General features: G+C 37.8%; 1 protein-coding gene across 6 annotated transcripts in view; it reads right to left on the bottom strand.

Moving 5' to 3' along the window:
- dlg1b (discs large MAGUK scaffold protein 1b) overlaps positions 1-20212 on the bottom strand; it is a 209178-nt gene that overhangs the window by 137227 nt on the left and 51739 nt on the right. For 4 of the 6 annotated variants that reach the window (XM_008275706.1, XM_008275705.1, XM_008275704.1 and 1 more), the window contains exon 3: positions 12425-12588. In XM_008275706.1, the coding sequence (XP_008273928.1) occupies positions 12425-12588 (164 nt within the window). Of the gene's footprint in view, positions 1-5468; positions 5541-12424; positions 12589-20212 lie in introns of all 6 variants that reach the window. The other 2 variants (XM_008275701.1, XM_008275700.1) reach the window with 1 other exon arrangement.

Genomic DNA, 20212 nt, shown 5'->3' on the forward strand with positions numbered 1-20212 from the left:
AAACTTAATATAATTCAATTCAATTCAATTTTATTTGTATAGCGTATATTTACAACAAGTCATCTCATAGCGCTTAACAAAGGCAGAAACACCCAACAATCCAAAACATTTGGATTCCCTATAAGCTTCAGCAGTCCGCAAGCAGTTCGCAACAGTGGGAAGGAACTGAAAACCCCAGCGGGGGGAAAAAAAACCTCTGACAGAACCAGGCTCAGGGAGGGACGGCCATCTGTCTCGACCGGTTGGGTGGAAATAATTGGCTTCATAACTTTAGGATTTCTACCTATACTAACACGTATTTAAGACTCATCAGGCAGTTAAGACTTGTAATTGTAACTATCTTTAATTTTTAGAGAAACTACATTTTCGAACTCAATATTGTTATTTTCATCTTTTTGCTTTTCTGGGGGTTAGTCCCAGTTGTTGGTGGTCATTTCTGCACAAGTAATAGTAAAAGAATGTTTTGCATGTTTTTCCTCTTATTCACATTTCCTGCTATAACGTTCTTTCTGCAATGTCACACTGATTGTATCTTCTGCATTTTCTAATGTCAAATTTTCTAATAAAGATATAATGACACAGAAAAAACTTAATAAAGTTGATTCCCTAAATTGTAGCTCCCCCCGAGGTTCTCTTGCGCCTGCTCGCTCTGTGGATGTCTCTGGATCTGGAGCTCCTGAATTACAGCCGCTGGCCTCACCTTTCTGCATCCTGCTGCCCCCACCATGATGCCTCCTGTTACAAAAGGACAATAACTTCTAATAACTTGTTTAACTGTAAACTAAATTTTAGAATTCATCCGACATCCACCCAATCGGTCGAGACAGATGGCCGTCCCTCCCTGAGCCTGGTTCTGTCAGAGGTTTTTTTTCCCCTGCGGGGGTTTTCGGTTCCTTCCCACTGTTGCAGACTGCTTGCGGACTGCTGAAGCTTATAGGGAATCCAAATGTTTTGGATTGTTGGGTGTTTCTGTCTCTGCCTTTGTTAAGTACTATGAGATGACTTGTTGTAAATATGCGCTATACAAATAAAATTGAATTGAACATGTTTTTAAAGCAACACACAATCTGCTTGTTTGTGTCCTTTCTGTTCAGCTGAAACAAATTTTCCAAAGCTTTCTTCCTGATGTTTGTGCGCCAAAAACATAACAAAATAATCAATACAAAGTTCTGTACATCTGTGAAACCACTAGTGACTCAGCTGAACTGCTGCCAGTGTCAGTCTTAAAAAAAAAAAGTAATTAGAGACATTTTTCCACTTCTTTATAAAATGGATGCTGAATTAGATCAACCTTTTAAGTTGCAAACAGTGTTTTGATGAGTTGTGTTGACATAATAATGTTGCCTCATCTAAATATTGTGTTTACTACAACTTGAATTGTGCATTAAATCAATTAATGCAGAGATTTGAGTTTAAATTAAACTAATTAAAATGGCTTGATAATTTGATTTTCCTACACCTTGACATCAAGAGTTCAAGTCTTCAAAAACTTGTGTTGATGCCACCAATTTTTAAATTGGGAATGAAAACACCAATTGATTGTAAGAGAAAAACTAATACATAACTTAATATAGTTCAATCATTGGACATTATTTTATTAGAAGGTGTCAAAAAACTGATGCAAACTGTTGTGTAAATATTTTTTGTTGGGCCAAACATTTGTTTTTAGGTTGTATAATGAGAAAACACTTTGGCAAAAACTATTTTATCATGATAAATATTTTAGCCTTTATCTACAGCCTCTAAACCTTCTGCTCAGTGCTGTTCATGACGCGATATGCTTTCGATTTTTGTCGTTCTAAAGGTTTTGAAACGAGCTGAGCACAGCTATCTCCAGTAAAATAAAGGGAAACAAAATCTGTAAAGTGATTTTAGCTGCAGACAAATGCTGCAACATTAAACCTGAGGAAGTGTAATTAGCTGCCAAACGTTCACATCCATCCACTTTGTTCTGTCAGCTCTGTTTTATGACCTGAGATGAATCAGATGTTAGTTTGGCTTCTGCAAACACAGCTTCAAGTGCTTGATGACGTCTGTTTGAGCTTCACAGTGGGAATTTGCATAAATGGGTCATGGTTGTGCAATGTTTTATCTTTTTTTTGTTTTTAAACCAAGACATTTACTGTATAAGAACGTCACTTATGTCAGCTTAGAAACTTAAAAATGTGAACAATGTGAGGATGACCGATGCGTTTTAGGAGCAGCACAGTATGAAAACACACACAGGAAACCTAAAGAGCCAAAGTATGACTGTAACCTGCACAAAAAACCAGAACTGAAATCCACATGAACCACCACCATGAAGGTCCTGAACATCAGTACAGCTCCAGTCGCTCCGAGTCTGTAAACTACGAGGCAACATCGAGGGTCCAGGTTCAGGAGCCTGCTGCAGGTTGGAAGTTTAGGTTTAATGTCATTCAGTTAATTAACTTAAAATATGTATACATTTTTCAGATACTAAAATTCAAGTTAAGACTAAAAAATAATAACAGACTAGAAACTAAAACTTTTGAGTTTGTAATCAATAGACTTCAAAATTAAAAACTAAAAAACTAAATAGGAATCAACTGCACACCTTGACATATATTTTAAATAGTTTCAAACTATATAAATGCAGGTTAACATCAATAACTAAGTTTTTTCAAACAAAACATTATTTACGAATACTTTTTAAAATATCCTGGCCTTTTTTTGTTTTTGTAGATTTCCTTGCTTCCATGCAGCTGTTGTTCTTTTTTTGGCTTTGTTTTAATTTCAGGGGGAAAAACTAAAATTATCAGATTATGCTTCCCATTTACAGTCAAAACACATGTTCATAAGCTATTTTTATCCATGTGTGCAGTTTAGCTGGATTATTTATCATTAAACAAATTATTTAACCGGAAGTGTGAGTAAAATCATGAAATCTGAAACCACTTAAAGTAAAATTAAACAACTAGACAACATTTCTCTGTTAAAAACCTTAAATTTAGGCATTAACTTTTACCAAAAATGTGCATGTCTCATATTTACTGTTCCAACTGTTTCAGTTATCTCATTACTGATGTGATTTATTTTATACTTACTTTTGGACAAAACACTAAAATGAGAAGAAATGTATTATTTGATATCTTTAAGATAGAAGCTGAGGCCACCACTCCGTTGGAAGCTGCACGTGTTGTGATATCAATTCTCCAGCACTGAGGACAGGAGTTGTACTGTTCAGACCCAACAACATGTAAAAAAAAACAACGAATGAAGCATGATGAACCACGACCCCTGAACCCACCACTATACGCCTCAAAGTGTCACTGAGGTTCTTCTTTATTGATCTGGAGTCACATAACACACGTAATACAACATAAAACCAGAGAAGAAGTCAAGTCCTGCCAAGCATCTTCACATCAGTATAAACAAAGCTGCCCGTCGCAGCGTTCTGAGCTGGCCTATAGAAGTAAGAGGCTGTGTTTCTGTATAAGAATTTAAAGTAAACTTTTGAGATGTTGTAAAACTAATGAATTAGTTGTTTCCATTAACTGCTTTGGAGAGAATAAAAGTCGCTGTTTAGACTCGTATGAAGGGAGTAAAACACCCAAATCACATAGTGTTTGACAAGCAACTCTTGAGTTCCGTGAGGTAAAATTATTGATTCTGTCGATGGCATCTGGTGGCTTTAAAGCTACTAGACTCAAAATCTGCTGCTGGTCTACTGCGATCTGATTTTGGTGTTGTAACACGTTAGTTAAGATACAAATAAATGTGTTAAAATGCAAAAGTCACACAGTAGAAGACCAGCAATGTCTGCGTTCCACGGGGTAAAATTACTGTTTTTGTTAATTGACTCTTGTGGTTTTGAAGACAGGGATGTAACGACTTCAGTTCCTTATGTCATTGAGTGATTTTGGTAGTTTAACATGTTAGTTTGGATACAAGTTAATGTTTTAAAACAAAAAGCTGCACAATAATACAGGAAACTGAACCCTTTACATCCTTCTAAACAATATTTTTATCTCACAGAACATGAAATTTGATGGTACACTGCTGTCTGACTTTGGTGCATTAACACATTAGTAAGGATATAAATGTATAGATCAAAACACAAAAGACAGATGGAAGAAGACCAGCAACTTCCATGTCTTGTGAGATAAAACTACCGTTGTTGTCTATGGAGTCTGATGGTAATACAGACAGGAATGTAGCAGCTTCAGTTCCCTGTGTTATTGTGAGAGTTTGGTGGTTTAAAATGTTAGTTTGGATTCAAAACAATGTGTTAAAACACCAAATTTACACAATAACTCAGGGGAGCTGGAGCTGCTACATTCTTCTAATCAAAACCACCAGAATAGAAATACTGAAATTTTACCTTAAATTCAAGTGACTTTAAAGCAAATTTTGAAATGTTGAGAAAAAAAAAAAAGAAGTAAAACAGAAAACGTAAGTTAGACTTGTTGGCATTAACAGCTTTAGATAAATTAATTCATCTGCATGATGTTGTGAGAAGGTGGAGCTGAAAAAACTTAAAATGAGAGAAAACTAATACAAATTTGATAATCAGGTTTTTGCAATGTGGAAAGTTGTGATGATTTTCAAGACGTAGAAACAGATGATCAATCGTGTGAATTAGGTGTTTACGTCAAGACTTTTTCAAATACGGTTTCCACTTTCCATTGAGTTAGTTGGTTTCTTTTTAAGACAAAAATAACCAAACCAGAGTGTAAAAAACTGTTTTTCCTTTAATGTTGCTGTTTCTACTTACTTTTCTATTGTATATACAATCTTAAAAAATACTATATAAAATACAGCAATTGTTAGGTAACAACCTAGTTAATATCTTAAACTATGTCTCTTGTTATTTTATAATTTTTAAGTGTTGGAAATGTCAACCAAATCTGTAAAGAATGAGGCAATAAACTCCAAATATCACTGTCGTTAATGTAATGCAGTCATGTGAAATTTTGCGCTAAAAATTCTACCAAAAAAAATCATAATTTGCACCTTTATAAAGGTTACAGTATTGCAATTTTACTGACACTTGTTACTGAGGTTGAGCTAGAATGAATTATAATGTCCAAACATGATACATTTCACAACAGCAAAACCTCAGTAATTGACAAAAAAATCTGAATTCACAGATCTTAAAAAGTAGAAGAAAAACTGCCATTAAATTTTATAAATGAAGAATTTGTGGCAGACTTGATCAGCAGTATTCATTTATGCTTCAAAACGTGTAAATAAAACAAGAAAATAACAGTGAAATTTGTTCTCATCTCGGCTGTTTCTTGGATTTCTTCTCTGGTTTCACTTTGTTCACATTCAGACCCCAGACCTTCTGAACCACAGCGACACCTCAAGGTGGTTCTGGGCCAACCAGACCCCAGACCCCAGACCCTGGACCCAGAGCCCCTTGATGGTCCAAAGCACATGAGTTCTGATGGGGCATGCGGCAAAGGTGGACACCCCCCCACCAACAGCAGCAGTCCAGTACTTACTTGTGGGTGAAGGCCAGGCGAGCGTTTGGCCTGAGCCAACGTGTGCAGGATTTCATTTAGGAGGGGGGAGTCCTACGAAGGACGACGTGTTTTACAGTCAGAGAAAGAGGGAAGAAAGAGAAGGCATTCAATGCAAACAACACAGCAGCTACAACAAAAACTGGATCTGAACATCCTGTCTGTGGTTCGGTTCTATTTCAGTGCCAGATGTAGAGAGTTTATCGCATTCAAACGTGATACCGCTGATAAAATTTTTTATAAAAAAGGTTTCTCATCTATTTCTGCAATGTTTCCACTGAACTCGACTTGCAACAAATAAATTATGTTGAAAGAAGAGCGAAGGAATCTCTGTTAAGCTGGGACAGTCATCTCTACACAGAATAGTCAAAGCAACGCCACTTATCACTTAGATTGCAGTCCTGTGATCCCTCCTCAGTCTGTTTCACCAGTCTCTGGCTATTAACAAATCTTGATTCATGTAAGTTGCAGGTCATTAATGAGTCTTGATTGGGTGAATTTGTTGTCATTGAGCAGTGGCTCATCCAAGATTAGGGTCATCAAAATGACTTCACTTGTGTAAGTTTCAGGTCATTTGGTCAGTTTGGTGAATTTTTAGTCATTAATGAGCCTTGAGTGATGTACATGTTTAGGTCAATAATGAGCTTTACCTCAGTGAATGAGCCATAAATTGGTGAATTTTAATTAATGACCTTTAATTCATATAAGTTTCAGGTCATTAATTAGCCTTAATTAAAGTAAGTTTTAGGCCATTAACAAGCCTTATCACACCAACGTGACCACATCTGGCTGATTCAGCTGCAGCTCTATCACGGTCTGGGAACGTAATGAAGCCAACAACAACAACAACAAAAAAAACCTTCACTCACAGCAAGAAAATGTTCGTCTTCAAGCAAAAAAAAGTACAGTGCAGAGCTTGTGACTGGATCAGATGGAGGAAAATAAAACAGAAAGGCCCACAGGGGTCACTTTAATGGCTTTTATCTGCACAAAGCAAGACGCTCCAAATGAATCCAGGACATGTTTAGCTTAGCTTAGCTTAGCTCAGCACAAACACTAAAAACAGGGGGAAACTGTTAGCCTATTAAAGAAGCAAAAACCATCACATACATTCCTCCACTCACCCTGGATGTGCATCATGTTTACACACACGCAAAACATACAATATTAGCAACGGCAACATTCGATTTACAGGGAATTTGCAGTTGACAAATGGGTTCTTTCTGGCTGGAAATGACAAACGAGCAAAAAAAGAGAGAAAAAAAGAGAATGAATAATTTTAACTATGTCCAAAAACATTCATAAGCCTAAGCATAATTTGGGGCTGAGAATAAATACTTGGAACTCCAGGCAGATACAGCTGAGGAAGTATCTTGGATGAACACAAAACATCTTTAAGAACTAAAAGGTCCTGTTGCCTTCTACTGTAGGACAAATACAGGTTTCAGAAAAACAAAACAAAACAAAAAAAACCTAAATTCCAAGAAAACAAAACGACCAATAATAACAGGCAACAAAAGACCAGTAAGACACTTTGTTTGACAGGTCAACAAATAATTTAAACTATTTCTACATTTTTACTAATACACAAAATTTGAACACATTCATGTAGAGAAAAATGCAGCTTCCACTATGTTCTAATACAATATAAACTGAGAACATTGATGCAGCAGTTCTCGAGTCACTTCATGTAAGTTGCGGCCAAAACCAAAGACCTCAGAGCTGCTGTTAGCATCTTTCGCTGACAGACAGCAGCTTCCATCACCAGTGGTATTTGAAAGTCAGTCTGCAGGATGATGCTCTAAACTAAGTGCCTGCTGGACTGTCCCGTTTTGTGCACGAGGCAAAGAATAATATCATCAGCATTCACAAACATAACCTCCGGCCACCTCGGAGACATGAGACGCACTAATCTGAATGTTTTCATACCAAAAAGTCCATTTGCTTCCCCAGAGTCTGAGCGCTGAGCTGCAGAGAATCAGACGCCAGCTGTTTGCTGCCGTTTCCTTCATAAACTTTAGCCTTAAAATTCAATTTCATACAAAGACAGAAAATAACATTTAGTGGATTATATTCCAATTTCTGGCTAATCCCATAAACTGCTATGAAAACACAGGATTACAGAGAAACGAAAGAAGCCTGCTGACAGTAACATTCATTCTGTTGAACATAGAAAACAGATCAGACCGTTTATCTTTCATGTTACTAAACTGAACTTTTTTTTCCTCTCTAATCACTTGTTCTGTATTTCAGACTTCTGCATTCATGACAATAGTCAGGACTCAGAATGATAAAACATGAATAATAAGATAAACACTCGTTTTTGAAGATGTGCTGCAATTTCAACCCTCAGAAGTGCAAAACTTGACAGCTCATTTAAGAGGCATGTCAACTTAAAAGATAAATCCTCAAAACTACACCGCTTATCATCTTGAAACTATATGAATAGAAAGAAAAGTTAAAAAGATGTTCAATTTTCCACATTTGCCATGTGCAACTTTTGGTTTGATCTGGAAAATTAACTAAATCTAATCTTAAAGAAATTTGAACAAAAATCACTTTATTCTTCATGTCTTGTTTAAAAATGTCAAGAATAAAGGGGGGCTGCAAGGTGACTCGGTGGTTAGCACCATTGCCTCACAGCAAGAAGGTTGCCGGTTCGCACCCCGGTGGGGACACCGGGATCTTTCTGCTTTGAGTTTGCATTCTCTCCCCGTGCAGAGTGGGTTCTCTCTGGGTTCTCCGGCTTCCTCCCACAAGGTCCAAAAACATATTGACGTTAATTGTTGATTCTAAATTGTCCGTAGGTGTGAATGTGAGTGTGCATGGTTGTTTGTCACTAAGTGCATCCCTGAGATAGACTAGCGACCTGTCCAGGGTGTCCCCTGCCTAAGTCAGCTGGGATAGGCTCCAGCCCACCCGCGACCCTCGTGAGGATTAAGCGGTGTATAGATAATGGATGGATGGAAGAAAAAAGGGTTATGATAACCAGATTCTGTAAAAACTAAGTAAATAAAAACAAATCTGGGCCCCTTGCTGCAACTGTGAAACCTTCAGTGTCTTGGCTGTGGTCAACAATCATGTGATAAAAATTCATGGACTTGTCAGATGAACTGCAGGCTGTGTTTACACAGAGCAGAGAAAAGTATGTATGTAGTATGTAGATATGTTCCAGTGTTGGTTACATATGTGGACACTTGGAAAAATGTTGGACATGTTGATTAAAAAAAATTAAAATAAAAAAATTCTACTTTTTTCATGACATCTGAGTTCTCTCTCCTTCTTCATGGTTTTTCTGTTTCTATAAAGCTGCAGGACTTTATATTGTAGTGAAAAATGAGTCCACAGTGAGGAAAAATGTGACAGAAGCAAATAAAACGTCCAGAAACTGGTGCTCGGAGTTCAGAGGGTTAAAAGCAAGTTGTGCAGTGACAAAATAATCTCACCTGGAGTTTGTAATACTGACGCAGAAAAGAGTTTGTCAAATTACAACTAAAAAAAGACATCTAAAAGTCACTAAAAATGAAACACAACTGGTGGTTTAAGCACGTAAATAGTCTCAAATGTTTGTCATTCCCCATATCTCTATCACCTGTTTGCTTGTTACCGTATAACAGACAGGAAATTACAAACCATATTAAAAAAAATTTAAAAAGTCACTGCATTCTCAATTTTCTTGCTTAGCTCAATAAGAACTTTTTACATTAGCTGCACCAGTGCACCAAATCTTTTCATTTTTATGAACCCAAAAGTTTTCACTGCGCCTTTTATTGTCATAAAGGTCACCAGTTTGTCAGTTCTTAAACACACTGGGAACAAGTTGAGAAGTTACTTGTGGTGGTGGCACAGCATTACCAAAGTGCATGCAAAGTTGCTTTATAGAGTTATAATTTACAGATGTTCCCTAATCACCTCACTACAGATTAAAGCAGAAGCTGGCTGGGCAGCTGTGCAGAGACAAGCCTCTAGTCTCCCCTCAATTACTGCAGCCCAGCAGTTTAGACAGGCACAATTTACTGATGCTCCCTAAACGCCTCATTGGTATAGGTAGGCAGTGAACATTACATAATGCATGCAGACAATTGGTAGACATTATAATGTGCTAACATTACCTAAATGTCTCACATGTAAAATATTGTTAGATGCTAACATTTACTTATGTTCCATGAACAGCTTATATGCATTGGTAAATGCTACAAGTTGCCAGCTTTCCTTAAAAGTCTCACATGTAGACTGTTGGTAGACCTTACAAGCTAATAATGTTTTCTAAGCAGCGGCGATACTAGCTCGGCTGTTGTGCTCAAGAAAGCCTCTAGTCCCCACTCAGTTGTTGCAGTTCAGCAGTTCAGGCAGGCACAATTTACTTATTTATAAATGTCTTACGTGCCGACTAGCAGAAGATGCTACAATTTACTGATGGTTCCTAAATGTCTCACATGTAGGATATCGATAGATGCTACAATTTACTAATGTTCACTAAATGTCTCGCATGCAGACTATCAGTAGATAGTTCAATTTGTTGACATTTGCTACACATTTCACATACATCTAAACAGTACACTTTACTGATGCTCCTAAAATGCCTCACAAGCATCTGTAGACATCACAATAATCAAATATTTCCTAAATGTCTAATAAGCTTTGATATACGCTACACTTCTCTTATGTTCACTAAATGTCTTTCATATAAAATATCGATAGATGCAGCACTTACCCAATTTCGCCAAAATGTTTTAAATGCACTAGAGCACACTACAATTTACAGTTATTCCCTAAATTCCTCACAAGTATTGGCAGAGGCTACAATTTATCAATATTCCCTGATCATCTCACATGCATCAGTAGACGCTGGTAGTTGGCTGTGCACAGAGAAGCTTCTAGTCTCCAAACAGTTACTGCAGTTATTACAGTTACAAACAGCTGCGAGTATAATAATGACTTCGAAAAGAGTGAATGATTGCGTTAGAATCCCGGATTTATCTGAAACTGAGTGTGTGTCCCTAAAGTCAAAAAGTTAGATGCGCTGGTGACCAATGAAAATGTTCAGTCGCACATGGCAGAGTTTGGGTTGCCCTCTGGAGCCCTGAATATTTACAATTATATACTCAGTGTTCTAGCACCTAAAAATAAGATGTGTGTTTTCATTACATTAGAATTATTTTTTTGTATCTACAGAACAAACAAACAAAACACCAGCCAGTGTCCAGTTACTTTTTGAGACTAGACTAGACAAGATTGGCAATGCAATATTTTTGTTATACCCTGTGAATAAAAGCTGAAAGTCTGGACTTCAATCACATCTTTATTGCTTCATTTCAAATCCGCTGTAGAAGAGCATAGAGGCAAATTAATTAAGTTGGAGGTGCTGCTACTTCACAGCCACCCTAGATTCTCCAAAATCCTTAAAAAAATGAAGTGTATTTAGCTGGTTGCAATCTGCTGCCTCACTGCTAGATGCCAGTAAATCCTGCACACTGTGACTCAGTGCACTGAGACACTTTATTAATCCTCAGGCCACTGAAATATGTTAAAATTAGTGACGCTGCTGACAAACAGGCACTGATCTGAGTCAGAAATAGTCATGACTAATAATTTGATGGATGCCATTTAAGATTTTCTCTCCCAGAGGACATTTGACGCCATCATCCGCTTCCACTAATTATTACATAAAGGAAAAGGCAGCGTTTCCAGCCTGCAGTGGCTCCTCAGCCTTCACACCTATTTATCAGATTTGCCCTTTGAGAGGCCTCAGGTCTTCTGCTGGTGGCCTTTAATTAAACAGTCAGAACAAGAACCTACAATGAAGCAGTCTTTGCTCTGGAACCACCTCCCGGAAGACCTGAGGGCAGCAGAGGTATTTTTAAAGGCAAACTTTTTTTTATTTATACATTTGCTTCTCACTGTGCAGAAAAATGTCCCCTCTGACTGTTATATGATTATATTTTTAACACCTATACGGTGAAGTGAACACCTTTTGCCGCTGTAGTTGGTTGATGTGGAGCTACTGATGATGACTTCTCTCAGGATTGGTTTGTAATAATCTAAAAATAGTGTGAAATGGGCCCAAATGAGTAAAATCTTTGAAAGTCTCACATGTATTGAAATGCATTTTTTTGATAGGTAAATCCTCAAATGTATTGAAATGCATTTTTTTGATAGGAAAATCTTTCTTAAAAATCTTTTTCACTCATCCGAGTCTTTATCAATACATGATTAAAAAGCAAATCTTAAATTACAGCTGTGACACTTCTTTCTGGTGTAGGATGCAAGTGTTTGTTATCCTAAATGTTTAGATGCAGTTTAGACACCGGAAGCAATGCATTTTTGAAAAACAGTTGTCGAAATACATAGCAGTTAGTTTTTCTGTCACTCAACTAATCAGTTAATTCAATTTGTGCATACATTTAGGTGTGTTTAATTGGAACAAGCATTGTATTTTATAGACTAGAAATGTAACTTCACACAAAGTTCAGGGTTCAGTGCAGCAGAGGAAAACAAAAATTGATAAAAATAACAGTTTTTGTCCTTTATCCTTCAACCCACAAGTGCACCAGCCATCTTTGTACCTGTCGGGGAGCCACTGCCACCTGGATATAACCTTTTCCTCATGTAAAAAGGACAAATCGGAACAGATGAGGGTGTTTTCAGTCCTCTGGGAGAAAGACTTCAGAGTTCACTGGATGGCTTATAAAATATGTGAAACACCAAACTGTGTCAGTCCATCCGGCTGCTTCACTCTGCAGGAGCAGCTTCACTTGTCGTCCTGTAACGTTTAAAAGGTGTGATCTATTTTTACCACTTTCTATTTTTACCGAGTGCCGTTCCTTTTCTGTTACGGAGAAACGATAGGGAGAGGGGAAAAAAAAGCCTAACCAGTTGAGAAACAAAAGACAAAACCGAGCAGCTGGATTGGAGTCCAGCATGTGAGCAGTTTTTACCTCGATGCTGGTGCTAAGGCTGGGCAGAGTGTCCGAGGTCACCGTTGTGCTTTGAAGGCTGGAGAAGTCCCACAGGTTGACGGGCGCCATGGGGTCCGCCCCCTTGGAAGACTCCGCCCATCTCTGACTGTCCAATAAGGTCACTTCGTAAAATTCCTGGATATCTGAGAGGACAGAAACACACCTTTTAGTCAAGTTTGAACGGAAACTTTTTTGCTATGTCAGTGCATCTTAAAAAACGTTTTGTAACTTCAATTTACACTGTTAGCGTTCTATCTCATCTCATTCTAAATCCTCTTTTAATTCGATTTTATTTCGGATATTTTTTATGAAGCATACGTTTTTAAAAAAGTGTTTTCTATGTGTGCTTTGTGATATATAAACTGCTGCCCTAGAACAGAGTATGTCATTATGCCCAATCTATCTGGTTTTGTGTATTATCTTTGCACAATGACAAAAATGCCAAGCAGATGTAACAGTCAGATTTTCTTCTTTCCAATACTCCTTGAACATATCATGTATAGCGTTTCAGAAAAATGATCAAATCTAAGCTTTAAATTGTGATATTCAACCAAAGTCACTTTATTGGACGGAGACAAAAAAGCCCCTTTTCGGCAGGATTGAAAGAAAACCTAACTTCCTTTTAAAATGCTTTTCTGAGTGCTTTTTTCCTTTTATTATAAAAAAAAAAAAAAACACTGTGAGAGTTCTACCTCAATCCTCTTTTTAAATTCCACATTATTTTGATTGTTCCCCCCCCCCATTCTTTATACAAGTTAAAAATTATTATTTTCTTTTTAACCCACAAAATTCTGAGTTTCTTGACACACCCTTGAAGCTCTGACTGACTCAATGAGGACCAAGTGTCATGTGATGAAAATTCAGAGAGTTTTCAGGTTGAACTGCATGCAGTGTTTTCACATAGCAGAATGGAAAATGGGAAAGTATCTGTGTGGGAATATTCAGCAAAATCAGCCTCATATGATGATAAATTTCAACATGAAGACAACATGGACGCAGCTTGTAATTTTGCACAATAATAACAACAATATAGACCTCGATAAACACCAGTTTCCTACCTATGAGTTCACGTAAACATTTAATCAAAATATCTATAAACTCAAACCTTGTGTTGTCATACTTGCCACACATCAAATTCTACCAGTCTAGAGGCCTTAAAAGTTGGTGAAATGTCAACAAATACATCGATACACTTAGAGGAACTTTCTGGGGCCTCAAAAACACATTTGTTTGAAAATGCTGCACATCTTTTTCATTTTTAAGGGCAAATTTTTTTTCTTTGTGATCTTTTACACCTTTAAAGTCATTTTGATGAACCTTTAAATCATTAGAATCTATTTTTTGGAGAAAAAAAAACATGTGGTCATTTTAGATGGTTTTGAGTGGGTTTTATGCCAAAATAGAAAAAAAAAAACAAAAAACTGTCTCCTTGTCTTGCCACATAACAAATTCTCCAGATGTTTGGGGCTTTCAAAAGTTGATAAAATGTTGACCAAAGACTGCATTTTTAGCACAAAATAAAAACACATCCATATATATATATATATAGACTTACAGGAACTTTCCAGGGCCACAATACCTTCTGTTTGAAAATTTTGTACTTTCTTCAATTTTCAAGGGCCAATAATTAAAAACATGTCCTCTGCTGGAGCAATTAAATCATTTAGATTTGCTGGAAACTATTTTGTCTGTGTTCTCTCTAAATTTCATGGTTTCTGGAGTTACATTTCAGAAGATACTGAACCTTTAAAATGGCTTTTTTAAGGGTGAAAACACAAAATTCCCAGTTCTGAAATATGAAATTCTCAAAATTCAGCCCAAGTATTTTACAGAGCTTAGTTTAAGGTTCAAAATATTAAATATTAATTCAACTCCGAAGGAAATGTCAGAAGGTGGAGCAACACCGCTATCAGAAATGACCGACTAACCAGAGTCATAAAAACAGCAGACGTTATTTCTACAATAAAAAGGCCATAATAACTGCTGCAGCTGAGAGTCAGCAGAGTCCAGGATAAACAGTGACACTCGGTGTTGGTAGCCAGCAAAGGTCAGACTCAGCTGCTCAAACACTCATCAGGTTTCAGACGCGACAACAACAAACTTGACCTCGTGTGGCTTCAACAACAAGAACAAATTTACCAGCTACAAGCTAATCAACACAGAGAACAAACTTTACAAACAAACAAAAAAACTATTTAATCATCTGAACCCCAAAAGACACCATCAGATTTGAAAGGCAATTTATCTTTAAAATGTACGGGAAAAAATGCCAAAATGACACAATTTATCACCTAAAAACTGTAAAAACAGATATAACAGTTAGATTTTTTTACTTTCTGATGATCCTTGAACATTTCTTACATGAGGTTCCATGATGACAAACAACCAAATCTAAGCTGAAAATTGTAATGTTTCATTAAAATCACCTAACTCTCCAAGTTTCTAGGGCTGGTCTGATCTCCGGACATTCGGTCCCAAGTAATGACGAATATCCCAAATATTCGGGGGTGCCGCACAGTGGTGACGGGTGAGTGTTTATGTCGACGGGGGGGGGGGTGCGCGCTTGGGCTCCGACGAGCTACAGTGAGCGTGACACACTCACAGGCCGCATTTGGCTACACAGACCAGTTTCTGTGTTTAGGTTAGCGGTGACAGCTCCGTTTCCGCGGCGGCGGGGATATTCGGAGATCAAGTTTGATATCCCGATTCCAGCACAGCTATTCGGGTCCAGCCCTACAAGTTTCATTTAGAAATTCCAAACAACATACACTAAAAACAGTCTGTAAACAAACAAAAACAAAATAAAAACATGACAAAAGAGTAGAGCTGGACCCGAACATCCGAATATCCGACTATTCAGTCGTCGGGGTGGTATCCGGATATCAATTTTGCGATCTAAATATTAAATATGAATACTACTACTTAAATGGAGCATGGCTCAAAAACAGTGAACAGAGGAACAAGTTCTTGGATGACAAGTTCAGCATGGTGAAACATCTTTCAGCTAAAGAGCAGAGGAGAGTGAAAAAGTTAGTAGGGATTGTAAAAGTGGAACTAGTTCGTTCTAATATGTAGCAACAAAACCACAACAAAGAGACACACAATGACATAAACAAGACACAAAACAAAAACATGATACAAAACGGCACAAAGGGAAACAAAAAACAGGCAGAAAATGAAACAAAAGGACAAACACGACACAAAACAGACACAACAAGAGAGACTGAAAGGAAAACGAAAATAAATGCAGCAAAGCTCTAAACAGTGAACAGAGGAGCACGTTGTTGGACGATACACTCAGCGTGGTGAAACATGTTTTCACAGCTGATGAGCAGAGTAGACAGAAAACAACTTTCCACTTTGTAAAAGGTTGTAAAAATGTTAAAAGTTAAATGTGTGGAGCCTCTGTTTTTTCCAGTGTTGGTAACACTTATGGCCACTTGGAAAAATGTTGAACACACTGATTACACAGATTTTTTCCCCTTATTTTTACACAACAAGTAATCAAAAGAAGTGCAACATATTTTCTTTATCCCCCGATTTATGTCTTTTTGCATCATACTGCACAGAAGACATGACTGAGTTGCTCTTATTAAACTGATTGATAAATGTGATTGACATTATGAGCCTGTCCGTGCAACTCAGGCTACCCTCGGCCTGTTTATGATATTATAAGAAGCCAGCAGCCCAGCAGCCACATTCAACATGCTATTTTATTTTTGGACGCACAATTCTGAGCAGAGCTTACAGATCTAAAATAACCAAGGCTTTCTTTGGCTCAGCGGGGCAATTGACCGCCCAGCTGGCACAGATGTTCCCCCATACACCAGCAGATCACCACTTGAACAGTTCCTCGCGATGACCACCGGCCTTTAAATACTGTCCGCCTTCAGGCTGCAGCAGGATCCAACTGCCTTTAGCAACTTTTACATGCTGCTAAAACTGTGAGATTTACATTGTTCTTTGAAATTTTACTTAACACTGAGGCTTCAGAAAAATACCAGCAAAGATCTTTGCTACAGTGTCATGACAAATGGAAGAATTACAAACAGCTTCTTCAGTGGCTTTACAGCCTCTATTTTGGACATCTGGCATATTTTGGCACATGTTCATGCTATAAATACAACAGAAAGCACTTTGTAAGTAAGTTCACCATCATGTCTCTTGCTGTTGCACCCAGTGGCCACTTTATTAGGTACTATCTAAACCAATCAGATGCAAGCTCTAACAGCTCCACCAAAAATTCTGCTACTTCAGCAGGATGTCTGTTTGAGTTGTCCAATAATCGGAGGGTTTTGCATTTTACTTGTCATTTTGATCAGCTGTAGTGCCAACTCAAATTACAGAAGTTAAATACACTCTAAGGCTGGTGCTACAACTGCATAGGTATCTGTTCTGACTCAATAACTGCTCAACTTTGAGTTGGAATGTAAAAATTTCAGGTAAATAAAAAATAAAATGTTGTAATTATGAAATCTCTGCTTCATATTGTGATGTTTCATCATGTGTCTCTTTTTTTTTTTAAATCAACAAAAATAGGCATGACAAAGAAAAATGGCCAAAATAACACTATTTATAAGCTTGAAAACTGTAAAAACACACGTAATTGTCAGATTTTCTTCTTTCTGAGAGTTCTTGAACATTTCATGTATGAGGTTCCAACAGGAAAAAATTATCAAATAAAGCTTAAAATTGATATTTTAAAAAAATCACTTTATTTGACAGAGGAACAGCCCTTTTTAGACAGGTTTGAAAGGAAATGGAAGTTTTTTTCTTTGTAAAGACGGACTTTATATTTTACTGACAAATGAGTGAGGAAAAATGTGACCGAAAAACCACCAAATGTGAGCAAGAAACACCCAGAAACTACTTGAAGTTCAAAGGCTTAGTTTGACCTCCTCCAATGCGTCTACTTCCATACAACCCAGTTTTATGTCTACATTAGCAAAAACATCTCAATCAAAAATAAATTTACCACAGTTAATTGGAATGTCTCCAAGAATTTTTGCTTTTTCTGTTAAAGCTTTTAATGATGAATCACACTCATGTTTTCTTCTGCAGATCTCTGTTTCACTGATATCTTTAGTGAACATGAACGTTCCAGCAAACAGAGGAAAGTAAATTCAACATGCCACTAACAGCCCTTTCATAGTAAAAGCCTCACATGCCTCAATGCCACTGCAGTGAATCCACTCTCAGCTTTGAACCGACTGTTCATGACAATAAATACATCCAGATCCCTGACCCAGAACATAAATCAGGTCAAACTGTCACAGTTTATATATCACACATGAACCAGGAATAAAAATGACTGACAGCAGCTGCAAAGAAACCACTTTCCTGAGAACAAAACAAAGACAAATCAGTAAAATTTAAAGCACAAAGATTGGACTTTTCACTGATACCAGGTTATGTAATACTCTTTGAAGATTGAAAATAACTCCAAACATCAACACAGTACAGACGCTGCTGCTGTAGGACCTAAAAATATCAAGTTCCCTGTTTGTTTCCAAACCTTTCTCACTGTATTAATTCTGTGGTTTTAGCTGCAGCAGGATGACGATTCACTCTGAAATGTCTTAACAACAGTTGTATGGATTGTGATGAAATTTAGTTCAGATGTCGATGCTCTCCAGAGAGTGAAGCCTCTTAACTGTCCTGAGCCTCCAACTTTTATATTACTTTTATTCTTTTTCTTGTTTCCTTTATTCTTGTCTTACTCTCAAATGTCACCTGGTAAACACCAGCATGCTAACAATAGCATTTAGCTTTAGGCAATGCTATGCTTAAGCTAGTCATACTTGTCAAGAAATAGTCCCAGAATGTACAAGGTGTGATTAAGAAGCCAGTGGTGGCTCAACAGTTGAGGTTCTGTGACACCAAGTGATAAATGCAAAAAGTTAATTTCACTATACTGTAACGTTTTTTTCTAGGGGCTGCAAGGTGCTGTGGTTAGCACCATTGCCTCGCAGCAAGAAGGTCGCCAGTTTGCGTCCCGGTGATCTTTGTACGTGGAGTTTGCATGTTGTCCCCATGCAGCATGGGTTCTCTCTGGGTTCTCCGGCTTCCTCCCACAGTCCAAAAACATGTTGAGGTTAATTGGTGATTCTAAATTGTCCTTAGGTGTGAATGTGAGTGTGCTTGGTTGTCTGTCTCGAAGTGTAGCCCTGTGATAGACTGGTGACCTGTCCAGGGTGTCCCCTAGTGAGGATTAAGCGGTGTATAGATAATGGATGGATGGACATAATGTTTTTATTTTTAACAAATGCTGCTTCTTTTGTACCACTATACCGCCATCTCCTTCAAAGTAGTCTCCTGTGCATTGACGCACTGCTCCCAGTGCTCCTGTAATATTTGGGCCATAGGCGCATTTGCGATTTCACCATGGACCTAAAACTTGTGTACAAATTTTGTGTCTAACTGACCCAAGCTTTATGTTGAGGATCATTACCTGGTGATGAGAGGTGGGTCTGGAGCTACTAGCCAGAGAAGAAACAACAGGTTTCACAGTGAAAGAGCAGTAACTTCCAAGACCAGAGACGGGACGTCAGGTCAGAAATATCAAACTCTATGTTTTCGCAGCGTTCAAATGGTTGTGCACATAAATTAATCCTCCTAAGTTGGACTGCCAACATAGACCTCTATTGTAATGTTCTGAGGCATCTGAGGAAAAACATTTACATAACCTGAGCTGTGGCATGTGCCAACGCTCACAACCCAAAGATCCAGCACCCATTAATGATGGCATTTGACATTTTTATACATTGGGACCTCCAGGGAGCAATTCAAGTGTTGCAGGAGCCCTGGGAGCAGTGTGATACTGCACAAGTAAACAAAAATAATGGAGATACTAGTCAAACTAAAATCTGGTGCAATATTCACCTTTTTTTTTTTGCGGCACAAACTCAGAACTTTTCGATCACACCTTTTAACTGTGGTTTTTAATGTACAGTTCTTCCTCTACATTCATTTAGGAGTGGCGGGCCGCCATTCCTAAATCCTAGCTGCTGCCCCTTCAAATTTCTTTTTTATTGTCACAAATACACCACCACCGCATGTCTCCACCTTCATAGCAAAGTCCTGCACTGGGTCGGGTACTCACGAGCACTAAGGTAAACTACAGACAACTATTTTGCTCAGTATCTACTCTTTGGGGGTTAATACAACGTTAATTATTGGTGAATACTAAGGTAAACTACAGATAACTATATTGCTCATTATCTACTCTTGGGGGGTTAATACAAAGTTAATTACTAGCGAGTGTGGCCTTGAAAGTGACATCACGTCCAGCACCAGGCTCCAGCTCAGAGAGTCATCGGAAGGTCGTCTTGGAGAATAGGGCAGCGACTTACTGGAGAAAATGTAGACTTATTAGCTTAAGATAACTCAGAACAGATTTTACAAGTTAAACAGACATTCGCAAAATATTGATGGCCAGCTAACGTTACATAACATATCGGTATCTTAAATTAATTGGGACCGGTGCCAACTCAGTGTCGCGAACGTGGGTAAACTAACTGATAGCATTATGCTAATATCTACACGCCATGATGGAACTGCTGACTGCATCTTCAGATGAGCTTGTTCAAACATTTCTCTAAGAAGAGAAAGACACCTGATGGAGATGACGCTAGCCAGGTATCATTAGCCTTTTCCTGACTCATAAATGATGACGGTTAGTGTAAGTAACTTCAATGTTACTTATTCAGTAGTTATTGAATGTTATTATTAGGGTCCGAGCACCAAAAGGGTGCGAAGACCCTATTG

The sequence above is a fragment of the Stegastes partitus genome, unplaced genomic scaffold, assembly GCF_000690725.1.
Source record: "Stegastes partitus isolate 25-593 unplaced genomic scaffold, Stegastes_partitus-1.0.2 Scaffold57, whole genome shotgun sequence".
In the NCBI taxonomy this organism is placed as follows: domain Eukaryota; kingdom Metazoa; phylum Chordata; class Actinopteri; family Pomacentridae; genus Stegastes; species Stegastes partitus.